Below are 12346 nucleotides of genomic sequence, written 5' to 3'. Positions count from 1 at the left end.
TATGGAGCTAATTGTTCAAATAAGTGATGGGTTGTCCGCTTTTCGTAAAAACTTTGGGGAAACTTCACTTACCCCTCACAAACTTTCGCGCTTTTTGCGGACACCCTCCATTGTTCAAAAACTCTCACTTTGATGTATCCAACTTTTGTTTCCTTCCACTTTGCCCCTTTCGTTAGGATTTCACAAGACATCCTAACGGAGGGGTGTAAAATTTCAATCTTGCCCTTATTTTTTTTAATATAATAATTATAATATTTGGAGAAACTTCACTTACCCCTCATGAACTTACGCACATTTTGCAAACACCCCTCAATCTTCAAAGTCTCTCACTTTGATGTATCGAACTTTTGTTTTGTTTCAGTTACCACATTCCGTTAGAATTTTATGTTAAATCCTAACGGAGGGGTGTGAAATCCCTAAAATGCCCTTATTTTTATTAAAAAAAACTCTAGACTTGTGGGTTCATCGATATTCTATCCGTTCCTTACACTTTTACGAATTAGAGCAACACTGCATTCTAACAGTTTGAAAGACCTCGGTGGGTCACAAGTGTGGGTCACCTTTTTTTTTTGTTTTTTGTTTTTTTAATATAATAATTATAATAATAAATTTTTATTTATAAATAAGGGTAAATTTGAAATTTTTAAAATTTTTAGGGGTATAAAGGTCTTTTACTTATTCTATCGTTTGATTTAACTCCAATATCTAATGGTATGGAGTATTTGGAACGAAATAAAAGTTCGATACACCAAAGTGAGAGACTTTGAAAATTGGAGGATGTTTGCAAAAGACGCGTAAGTTCAGGAGAATAAGTGAAGTTTTTCCTAATTTTTTATTTATAAATAAGGGTAAATTTGATTTTTTTTAAAAAAAAAATTAGGAGTATAAAGGTCTTTTACTTATTTGACCGTTTGATTTAACTGCAAAATCTTAACGGAAGGAGGAAAGTGAAAGGAAATCGAAATTAGATACATCAAAGTGAGAGTTTTTGAACAATGAAGAAGTGTCTGCAAAAAACTTAAAAGTTTGGGAGGAGTAAGTGAAGTTTTCCCAAAAACTTTTTTCATATTTAATGTTTTAATTGCTAGTAAATTGCTGAAAATTCAAATAACACGACCTTGATGATTGATTGGGATAAAAAAAAAAAAAGAAAAAAAAAGACACAAGTTTCCTCTAAATCAATTTAGAATGTTTTTTCGACCCACTGTAATAAATGTCAAATATCTTCTAATATATTTGATTTTCTAAAAACTTAATATTTAGGTTATTAGATTAATAGAAGGTAGTTGGAAGATAATTACGTCGAAGTATCTATTAATTCCATATCCCTATCACATGCGATATATTGCCAAATAATTATTATCAAGTCCCCCCACCCCCGCCGGGTCCCGAACGCCTGCCAGGCTGCCATGACTGGACCTTAGTCATTATAATATAATAGGTTGACTAGATACCTTCGATTTATGCATAAATTTAGGGAGCCTCATTGGCGTCCTCACGGGGCCTGCTCTTAAAAAAACAAAAAACGACAATGCCCTTTATCCACTTTAATAAAAGGTGAGTTGAATATAGCCATATAGGCAGCATGGGCAAAATGGCAAGTCGCCCTGTCGGAAGAGTAGACTCGACCAGCAAAATGGAAAGTCGCCAACGTGCTCAATCTTCTCATTGGTCGCTGTGAGCATTTGCTTTCATAATGCGGCTATATATGCAGTATATATGAAGAAGACGACTTCTCATTAGGCAATCTCTGGCATATCCATATATGGATATCTCAATTCTATTCCTTTTTCTGCTGTGTCTCCTGCAAACTCCTTCTCTATCTTCATCTAAAACACTTGACATTCTCAGAGCCTCATCTCTGTCAGTCGAGAACCCAACCGACGCATTAGTTTCAGCAAATGGCGAATTCTCTGCCGGCTTTTTCCCCGTTGGGGATAACGCCTTCTGCTTTTCCATATGGTTCACCCGCTCCTCGGCTCCCACCGTTGTCTGGATGGCTAACCGAGATGATCCAGTAGACGGAAAAGGTTCCGAGCTTTCCCTTTTGAGAGACGGCAAGCTTATCCTAACAAACTCCGTCGGCATCACCGTTTGGACCACGAGAACACCAGCCTCGGCCTCATTAGACGCCTCCAAGCTACAGCTACAACTCCTAAACACAGGCAATCTTGTGCTTCATAATTCTGATCCGAGCGTTATCATCTGGCAAAGCTTTGATTCACCTACGGACACCCTTCTTCCTCAACAAGCTCTGACCAGAATTTCAAGCCTTGTCTCCAAGAAAAGCCAAGCTGACTATTCTTCCGGCTACTACAAGCTCTATTTCGACAACGACAATGTTCTCCGCCTGCTCCATCAAGGCCTGACAGTTTCCAGCCTCTATTGGCCAGCTCCATGGTTCAACGACCCCGGCCAAGCCGGAAGGTCTAGGTACAACTCAAGCAGAGACGGAATATTTAACGTCTCGGGCTCTTTCCTATCATCCGACCATTTTGAATTCCGAGCAGCAGATTTTGGCGAGGTGATTCCCAGACGGTTGACGGTCGATTCTGACGGCAACCTGCGACTGTACAGCCTGCAAGTGAATTCGTCTCGGGATTGGGTTGTGACGTGGCAAGCCTTGTCTGGGCCATGCCAAATTCATGGCGTCTGTGGACCCAATAGCGTGTGTAGTTATGATCATGCCTCCGGCAGGAGATGTGAGTGCATACCGGGCTTCAAGATGGAGGATCCAACTGACTGGTCTTTTGGGTGTACGCCGGAATTCAATATGTCTTGTAGTCAAATGAATGAGTCCAGCTTTGTCCAACTTGCTCATGTTGAATTCTACGGCTCTGATATAAAGGCCCCATTGAATCTTTCCTTACAAGGCTGCGAACAAGAATGCCTGAGTTCTTGTGCTTGCGTAGGGTTCCAATTTAAGTTTATAGCCGATTGGGGTCAATACAATTGTTACCCCAAGTATATGCTACTCAATGGACAACGGACACCACATTTTGAAGGAGATTTGTATTTAAGATTACCCAAAGGTGTTCTTTCTGATAACAAGACGGCGTCGGATGATGGCGAATCAAGCTTGAGGTGTTTAGGCGAAGTTTCTAAGCAAGTAAGAAGAACGTATGAGAATAAGACGGTGAAGCTTTTGCTTTGGTTTGCCACTGCAGTCGGCGGTTTAGAGGTTACGTGCGTTTTGCTGGTGTTGTTTTTCTTGTTCAGGACTGACAAACATTCGGATCCGACTGAACAAGGATACCTCCTGACATCTCGATTTAGGCGGTTCTCTTTTGCTGAGCTGAGAAAGGCAACGAAGGGATTTAGTGAAGTTGTCGGACGAGGTGCCGGGGGAACAGTTTACAAAGGTGTACTGCCTGATCAACGAGTATGTGCAATCAAGCGACTCAACGAAGCCAACCAAGGAGAAGCAGAGTTCCTAGCAGAAGTGAACACCATTGGGAGGCTTAACCACATGAACTTGATAGAGATATGGGGATTCTGTGCAGAGGGAAAGCACAGGCTTCTGGTTTACGAGTACATGGAGCATGGATCCTTGGCGGAAAATCTTAGTTCTAATGCACTTGATTGGAAAAAGAGGTTTGAAATTGCAGTGGGCACAGCAAAAGGCCTTGCTTACTTGCATGAGGAGTGTCTAGAGTGGGTTCTGCATTGCGATGTAAAGCCTCAGAACATACTCTTGTACTCTGATAATTATCTGCCGAAAGTTGCAGATTTTGGGTTGTCTAAACTTCTCAATAGAAGCGAGCTTGATCACTCGAGCTTCTCAAAGATGAGAGGAACTAGAGGATACATGGCTCCAGAGTGGCTTTACAATCTTCCCATCACATCTAAAGTGGATGTCTACAGTTACGGGATTGTTGTGTTGGAAATGGTTACCGGAAAGAGCCCGACGGGTATGCATAGCTCCGGCGACAGTAGAGGGGCGGGGGAGTATACGAGTGTGGTGAAGTTGGTGAAGGAGAAGATCAACAACATTGCAAACAACACTGGAAGGGAGTCATGGATTGAAGAGATTATTGATCCTAGGATGGCTGGGAAATATGACTCTGCTAAGATGGAGCTTTTGGTCAAAGTTGCTTTGCAATGTGTGGCAGACGACAAAGATAACAGACCCACCATGAACCAAGTTGTAGAGATGCTTTTGCGCCATTAGATCATTTAATATTGTTGAAAAAATGATTTAGCTAGAATTTTGTGTAATTTAAATTATGATTATTTTCTTTCTGTAAGAACTTTTTTTTAATGAATACTTGGGTATTTCTAGACCGTAAATAAAAATATTGATTTGACGATTCATTAACACTTCTAGAAGTTTGCGGGCCAAAGGATCTTATCATTCAGAATTGCAATCCGAATCCCATTAGTGACAAGTTAAGCATGAGTCTTCCCTAACAAAATAAAGAAAATTAATTATCAATGAGTTTTTTTTTTTTTTTTTTTTTTTTTTTAATTTTAATTATCAATGAGTTAAGTAAATGTTTAAGACAAATAATTAATTGATTAATTAATTAAAAGTTGACAGAGATCGAGAGGAGTGGCCGGTTGCCACATTCATGGTGGGCGAGACCACGTCGACTGAGGATCCCACCAGCCTAACACGCCGCGTAGAAACAAAACAACGAAGAAGAAGAGTAGAGGAAGGTTGGTATGAGAGATATTAGCGAGTGATTTCTTTTTATTATCTTCATTTTGATGTAAGAGAATATTGTTGTGACAATTAAGTATTTCTAATTTATATTGTTAAGAATGGATTTTGTTGACCATTCCCAAATTAATACTCCTCTTTTTTTATTTATTATAAAAAATAAATAAATAAAAAATTGCAAAGTTTAAAGTGTTTATTTTTAATAATAATAAAAAAAAACATATTTGCTATTAAAAAAAAAATCAGGGGTATTTTGGACATTTTGACAAAAAATAATGGAATATCCTAAGTAATTGAAAGAAATTGAAAGATCGATACCCTTAATTGAGAGTTTTTAAATTTTGGAGTAGTGTCAAATTAAACAACTAAAAATTCATTGAAGTTTTCCCTTATCGCAATGATACATTAAATAAAAAATTGTAAGCATTTTAGACGGCCACTTGTCGCAATTTTAACCTATTTTCTTGAAGTTTCAACTTTTATAGATGGATATGTATTTATTAGTTAGGTTAGTATAAATCAATATTTTTAGGCAAAATTATAGGTGTGTGGGACACTTTTTTTTTTTTTTTTTTTTAACATGTCTACACAAGAGGATGAAAAATGGGATGAGAATTTGAACTAGTAAGTTTTATTTTATGAAACGTGGTTTCCAACCGATTGAGCTACCGCTTAGAAACCTTTTATATATAGGGCTTGACTTTGGTCAGAGTAATGGTAGATATATACCACAAATATTGGTTGGAAAAGTATATAAATCCAATCAATATACCGATGAACTAGAGGAACTAGAGGATACATGGCTCCAGAGTGGCTTTACAATCTTCCTATAACATCTAAAGTGGATGTCTACAGTTATGGAATCGTTGTGTTAGAAATGGTTACTGAAAAGAGCCCGACGGGTATGCAAAGCTCTTACAGAGGAGGAGCGGGTGAGCACATGAGAGTAGTGAAGTTGGTGAGGGAGAAGATGATCAGCAACATTTGAAGTTGTAGTGCAAAGGAGTCATGGATTGAAGAGATGACAGACCCACCATGAACCAGGTTGTAGAGATGCTTGTGCGCCATTAGTTAATTTAATTTTGTTGGAAAAATAATTAACAAGTTTTGTGTACTTTAAATTATGATTATTTTCTTTCTGTAATACTTTTTTTTTTTTTTTTTAATAAATACTTATGTTGAAATACATATTAAAATATGAAAGAGAAATAAAAGAGAGCGCGAAAGCGGAGAGAGACGTATGAGCTACATCTTATATATTCACTGTATCAAACAATATTACATAACTCTCTGTTTATAAAGAGACAATGAGTAGTGACTAATAAACCTTAAAGTAGACCTAAACTAATTAAAGAAGAAAATAAACCTTACAAGAAAATATAATAACGGAGGATAAAAATATTCTAATATAAAGAGAAATAACATGTTAAGGAAAATATTAATAAATCTAATTTAGAAAATATAAAATATTTCAACATATTGACGTAATGACGTTTATGCATATGAGTGTAAACGAGCCGAGCTAATTGGGCAAGCTTTACTTGTCCGAGCTCGGCTCGTTTAAATTTTATTCGAGTTGAGCTCAAAGACGAGTTGAAAAAGTGTGTTCGAGCTCGGCTCACATATTAAATGAATTGGTCCAAGCCGGCCCGACAACCAGCTCAAATATTAAATAATTTTTTTTACAATTTTTTTTTTTTTTCACTGAAACAGCTCAAAAAACCAACTTGTGCATGTGTATATAGTTAGCCAACTATTGACTTGCACCTAACCTGCTATTGCAGCAAGGACGCGCCAAGCTCTTGTCCCTCAATTGTTGTGTGCTTCCCTTTTATAGATGGGTTAAGGGTGGCAGTGAGTTTGGTTTTAGCAATGTGAGCAAAAGTATGCTTTGTGTTTTTTGAAAAGGTTGGACAAACACAAGGGAAAGTGGGACTTTGACCCGTGTTGGGCACTTTGACCATGTGGGAGGCTTGAGGTTGGACTTGGATTCTTGGCATGGAGATGAAATGAACTTGTGGTAGGAGGTTGGATCCTTTTGGCATGGAGATACTCATCTACTGTGGGACACTCATGAAATCACATGAGCAACTATTAGAACACCAAAAAAAAAAAAAAATCATTCACTTTAATATTAAAAGTCATATGAATAATTATACCTAGTGGGACACTTCCTATTTCCCAATGTAAATACATTGAATGAAGCAATTACATATATATACTTCCTATTTCTCAATGTAAATACATTGAATGAAGCAATTACACACACATGTATATATATCGAGCCGAGCTTATACGAGTTTGTTTCGTTTAATATTCGAGCAAAAATTTGTATTCACGAACGGCTCATTTAACAATTAAGTCAAGCTTATACAAACCGATCTCAAGTTTGTTCGCGAGCGGCTTCGCTTGCTTAAACCCCTATTATGCACATACCTGGCAAAATGCCACTAATAAGGTAACTATTGGCCCATGGACTGCACAATTTGTTAGGCCCATACTCAATATTGCAGAACCGAACCCACGTGTGAGGTGCAATTGCCCACTTTCTCCTAGTAGTAGTGATGCGCATCCACCGCTATAATCACGACACGCGTTGATGGAAAAGCTTAAGGGCCTCCTCTTGCACCTGCAATGTCCTCCTCTATGTTCACATGGGGATGATGGTTGTGCAATATCACACTCTATTTTCGGCTCCAAAAATATTAAAAATACCCCTTACATATTATCAACTCGATATTTTCTAGTTCACATGAACCGGAGAGGATCATGTTCATATTAAATTGATGTGTAGCTCATTTATTGATATTTGGTAGTCGTTACATTTCTCTTAATTAATTGTTTTTTTTTTTTTTTTTTCCAATGAATAAGTTACACATCAATTTAACAAGTTTCTATTAATAAAAAAAGTTAATACCCATAGCATTTTTCTTTGACCTTGGCATCAAATGGGGTCACCTCTCTATTTTGTTAGGGTGACTTCTTTGTTTTTGGTTAACTATTTTTTTTTTAATAATTTTTATTCGTCATTTGGGTATTTCAAGTAAAGAAAATAACATGTGGGCATCATATATGTGCCATTTGCTGTCCATTTTAACACTAGGAGCAAATAGAGGACTTATAATTTACAATAAAGTTGTAGTTTGAGTGACTAAATCTTACTTTTTAAAGCTTATTTTTTCTATTCGGATATCACTTTGATTTTTTTTTTTTTTTTTCTGGCACCAAAATTTACATCAATGGTCTAAAAAAAAAAATGAAAGAGAAAAAAAAAAAAAAATTCCCACAACACCTATTAATTACATATCACTGGCGCATGCTATCCATTACTTATGTATTATCAGTTTGATCTACAGAGAACTTTGCCCCCCCAGTTCCCCATCAAACAAGGCATGTACTTAAACTTATTTTATTGTAACTTGACTATAGTTTTTTTTTTCTTTGGACCAAGTATTAAATATATATGTAGATCAACATGAGACGTTTAGACTTTCTCATAATTAGTTAAGACAAAAGTTGGTCTTTACCGGCCAGCCGGCAACCACAACTAACGAAATCAAACCATTGATGAAACAACTGTCGATGAAGATAAGTTGGAAGAAAATTTATTAAGAAAAACATGTGATTTTCATTGTTATTTAAAATTGTATGTGCGATTGATGACATTTTTATAGATTGAGTTGAAAGAAGTTTCTCCAACTTAGTTTGGAGGAAAACTCAGTCTCATCTCGATCGCATACAAATGAACACATGAAATTTTATACACTGGGTTTGAGGAAGTTTCTCCAATCAATTTTAGAGGAAGACTCTGTGAGATGCACATGTGTTTTTAATATAATAAGTTCATATATAGTAGAATTACAAAAGCTTAAGGAAAAAACTAATACGCCTTGCTCAAACTACCACTCCATTGTCAATGTCCCCCAAGGCTAACAAAAAACACAAAGATGACCATAAAAAATTGTCAACAATACAAACTAAAGCTATTATTGTAGACATGCTAATTAAGTATGTACCTATTACTTACAAATGTGTTTAAAAGAAAGATATGAACCCCATAGAAGTAAACTCATATTAATTGATGCCTAACGTACTGATGGATGCCAAACACAAAACAATCCGTTTCACTATTTGACCAAGAAAATCATTCGGCAAAATCTCAGAGTCAGAGCACAAAATACTAGTATTGTATATTGGTGGGTGGTCAATTATGTCATTCAAACCTTAGAGACATTATATCGATCATCAAGAATTGGCTTTGATTGCTAAGAGATATGCTGTATTTACCAGATTTTCTCTTTAAAAGTTGGTTCCCAATCAATATGTTTCGGAAGGTTTTATGTTTTTTATTTGATATAATTGTTTGGATGTAATATAAAGGTTAAAATTATTTTTGTACTTTTATAAGAGTATTTTGTATTCAAGTTGTTTATTAATATTTTTGTTTTAAAAATATATATATATGCTGTGATCATTGAATGTGAAACTATATATACTCTTATCATTGAATGTGATCAACATGCACGAAATTTTTAGGGAAAAATATAAAAAAGCCCCCTCAAACTACCAGCCGTTTACGATTTAATCCCCTAATATTCCAAAAGTGATAAAGTAGCCCTCAAAACTACCAAACTGTTGCATTTTGGCCACTCCGTTAGTCAAAACCGTCAGTTTGGACAGAAAATGTAAAACGACGTCGTTTTATTACGGGTAAGTTACTACAATGTCCTTTTATGAAAAAAAAAATAAAAAAAAAAATAAAACAACAAGCAAAACGGCGTCGTTTTGTCCTCTTACATCCAGCTCAATAAAACGACTAAGGATTTATTGAGCTGCTATGGTGCTCAGCAAATTTGTTGAGCACTGTAGCTCAACAAATCCTTATTTATATTAATAATAAAAGTAATATTGGTCTCTCTCTTTATTGAGAATTGAAAAAGTAGATAAATAAACAATATTTTAAATTGGCATGTGAAAGTGAATAGCTAAAATGTTGGGCTGAATGTAGGTAATTTGAAAAAATTGATAGCTAAAATAGAAAAATGTGTTTTATAGCTAAATATTTGTTGAATCGGATGTGAGTGCTCTAAGGGCCCTCCACTTGCACGTGCAATGTCCTCCTTTATTCTATTAGCTAGGTAGCTACCCATCTACCCGTTTGCTTTAGAAAAATGCTAGGGGTTAATAAATTATTCATATTTTTTTTACAAATTCAATAAATCAATATTACATTTGTGGAATCCACTATTGATAAATCTACAAATACATTTCTCTTTGCTTTAGATAGGGGTTGTAGTACACCCATCTGTATGTTTACATGGGATGGCTGTGCAAACATCACTCTCAATTTTGGCCTTTGCATCAAATGGCAGTCACCCTTCTGTTTTGTTAGAGTGGCTGCTCTGTTATTGGTTAATTTTTTTTAATCTCCATTACTAAAATAAGGTGTGTCATACAAAATAAGCTCTAGGGTAAATTAGTAATGTAAAAATTGGCTCTAAAGCATGTGCTAGTAAGATGTGATGTGTTTTTTGTTCGAATTAACAGCTAAATCTAACAATTGGGTTAATTCAGAATATTTTTATAGTTTACATGTCGGAGTTGCCTAATGAGTTGTAGTTTGGAGAACCAAGTGCAAATAAGGTTTATGTTCCGGGAGGTAAAGTGTACTTAACTTTTTTATTTTTGGTTCTTTATTGTACTTTTGTTTCTTTTACATCTTTTATTATTAATTTTTAGGAGTAATTTGGGTATTTCAAGTAAAGAAAAGGGTATGTGCGCATCACATGTGCCATTTACGGTCCATTTTGACACTAGAAGCTAATCGAGGATGTAATTTACAATAAAGTCGTAGTTGAAGGGGATTACTAAATGTCACTTTTTAAAGCTTAAAAGTTTAGGTTAAAAAAAGATGTTAATTTGGCGGATAAAACATAATTTCTCCTACTAAATAAGAAATCTCATTTTATCTCTTCTTAGCGTGATAGAGATATCACCTTAATCTTTTTTTTTTTTTTTTTTTTGGGAAATTTTACTTACTTCCATTGAATTGTCATCCTTTTGCAATATACCTCTTAAAGTTGAAAACCTCTCAATCTAGTGTATCAAACTTTTAATTAATTTTTATTTTTCAATGTCCAATTCCGTTATGATTTTCCATTAAATCCTAACAAAATTCCAAAAATACCCCCATTTTTTTTAGAAAAAATATTTATATATTTTTTTTGGATACATTAACTAAATTGAGAAAAATTGAACTTTATAGAGAACATTGCAAAAATAATGCAATTCAGGGAGTTAAGTGAAGTTTTTTATTTTTGGCAACAAAATCTACATCAATGGTCTAAAAAAAATGAAAAAAAAAAAAAAAAATCCCACAACACCTAGTATCAATTTGATTTAAAACATAAGCCTCTGAAACAGCCCATGTACAGAGAACTTTGCCCCCCAATTCCCCTTCAAATAAGGCATGCATATACTAAAACTTATTTTCTAGCGCTGATTTAGCAACATATTAGGTAGCCTCCATGGTCCTCACAGGACTTTTCTAGCGCTGATTTCTCTGGGTGTTGAAAGAAAGAAAAAGAAGAAAAAAGACCTTAAAATTCTACCATCTGTTCTGTAATCGATCGTCTTTGATTTTTGTTTCCCCAGTCATCCCAAAAAGACTTGGACTGCGCATATATGGGATAGGGAGCAGTGCTTTCTTTAACTATTTATACAGTGGGAAGAAGAATTAGAAAGTAGAAAGATATCGTGCAACCTCTAATATATCTAATGGATATCTCAATTTTCTTCCTTCTTCTGTGTCTGCTGCAATCCCCCCCTCTATTTTCATCTAAAACATTTGACATTCTCAGAGGCTCATCTCTATCTGTTGAGAAACCAAGCGACAATTTGGTTTCTGCAAATGGAGATTTCTCAGCTGGGTTTTTCTCTGTTGGGGATAATGCTTTCAGCTTTGCCATATGGTTCACAAAATCCTCAGTTCCCACTATTGTTTGGATGGCAAACCGAGATGACCCTGTTGATGGAAGAGGCTCAAAGCTTTCACTTTTGAAAGATGGAAGCCTTACCCTAACAAATTCTGCTGGCAACACCGTTTGGAGTACACCTGCAGCCTCGACCTCATTAGATGCCTCCAATTTGCAACTACAACTCCTAAACATAGGAAATCTTATTCTTCATAATTCTGATGATCAGAATGTTGTCATCTGGCAAAGCTTTGATTCACCTACAGACACTCTTCTTCCTCTACAAAAACTAACCAGGGTTTCAAGCCCCATCTCCAAAAAAAGCCAATTTGACTATTCTTCTGGCTACTATAAGCTCCAATTTGATGATGAAAACGTGCTCCGCCTGCTTTACCAAGGTCCAACAGTATCCAGTCTCTACTGGCCTACTCCATGGGTTAATGACCCTGAATCAATCGGAAGGATCAAGCACAACACTAGTAGAGATGCTGTACTAAACATCTCTGGCTATTTCCAGTCATCCGATAATTTTTTCATTCCAAGCAGCTGATTTTGGTGTGGTGATGATTCCCAGACGATTGACCGTTGATCCTGATGGCAACCCTCGATTGTACAGCCTGCAAGAGACAGATTGGGTTGTGACATGGCAAGCGTTGTCTCTCCCATGCCAGATTCATGGAATCTGTGGACCCAATAGTCTGTGTAGTTA

At 36.0% G+C, this 12346-nt stretch overlaps 2 protein-coding genes across 2 annotated transcripts; both read left to right on the top strand.

The window, feature by feature from the left end:
- The first annotated feature begins 1721 nt into the window (after positions 1–1721).
- On the top strand, positions 1722–4273 carry LOC132172306 (putative receptor protein kinase ZmPK1). The gene has a single exon (XM_059583782.2). The coding sequence runs from the start codon at positions 1766–1768 to the stop codon at positions 4169–4171; it is 2406 nt and encodes an 801-aa protein (XP_059439765.1). The 5' UTR covers positions 1722–1765; the 3' UTR covers positions 4172–4273.
- A 7167-nt stretch (positions 4274–11440) lies between these two features.
- On the top strand, positions 11441–12187 carry LOC148587859 (putative receptor protein kinase ZmPK1). The gene has a single exon (XM_088512486.1). It carries the CDS (start codon positions 11441–11443, stop codon positions 12185–12187), a length of 747 nt encoding a protein of 248 aa, XP_088368612.1.
- The last annotated feature ends 159 nt before the right edge of the window (positions 12188–12346 follow it).

Source organism: Corylus avellana, chromosome 1 (genome assembly GCF_965113065.1).
Source record: "Corylus avellana chromosome 1, dhCorAvel1.hap1.2, whole genome shotgun sequence".
Classification (NCBI taxonomy): Eukaryota; Viridiplantae; Streptophyta; class Magnoliopsida; order Fagales; family Betulaceae; genus Corylus; species Corylus avellana.
The sequence above is the reverse complement of the archived record's forward strand: the minus strand, read 5'-3'. Positions and strand labels throughout refer to the sequence as shown.

What these genes read in the sequence shown, in the direction of transcription:
- LOC148587859 (XM_088512486.1), top strand. Translation starts at nt 11,441, where the DNA reads ATGGATATCTCAATTTTCTTCCTTCTTCTGTGTCTGCTGCAATCCCCC.
- LOC132172306 (XM_059583782.2), top strand. Translation starts at nt 1,766, where the DNA reads ATGGATATCTCAATTCTATTCCTTTTTCTGCTGTGTCTCCTGCAAACT.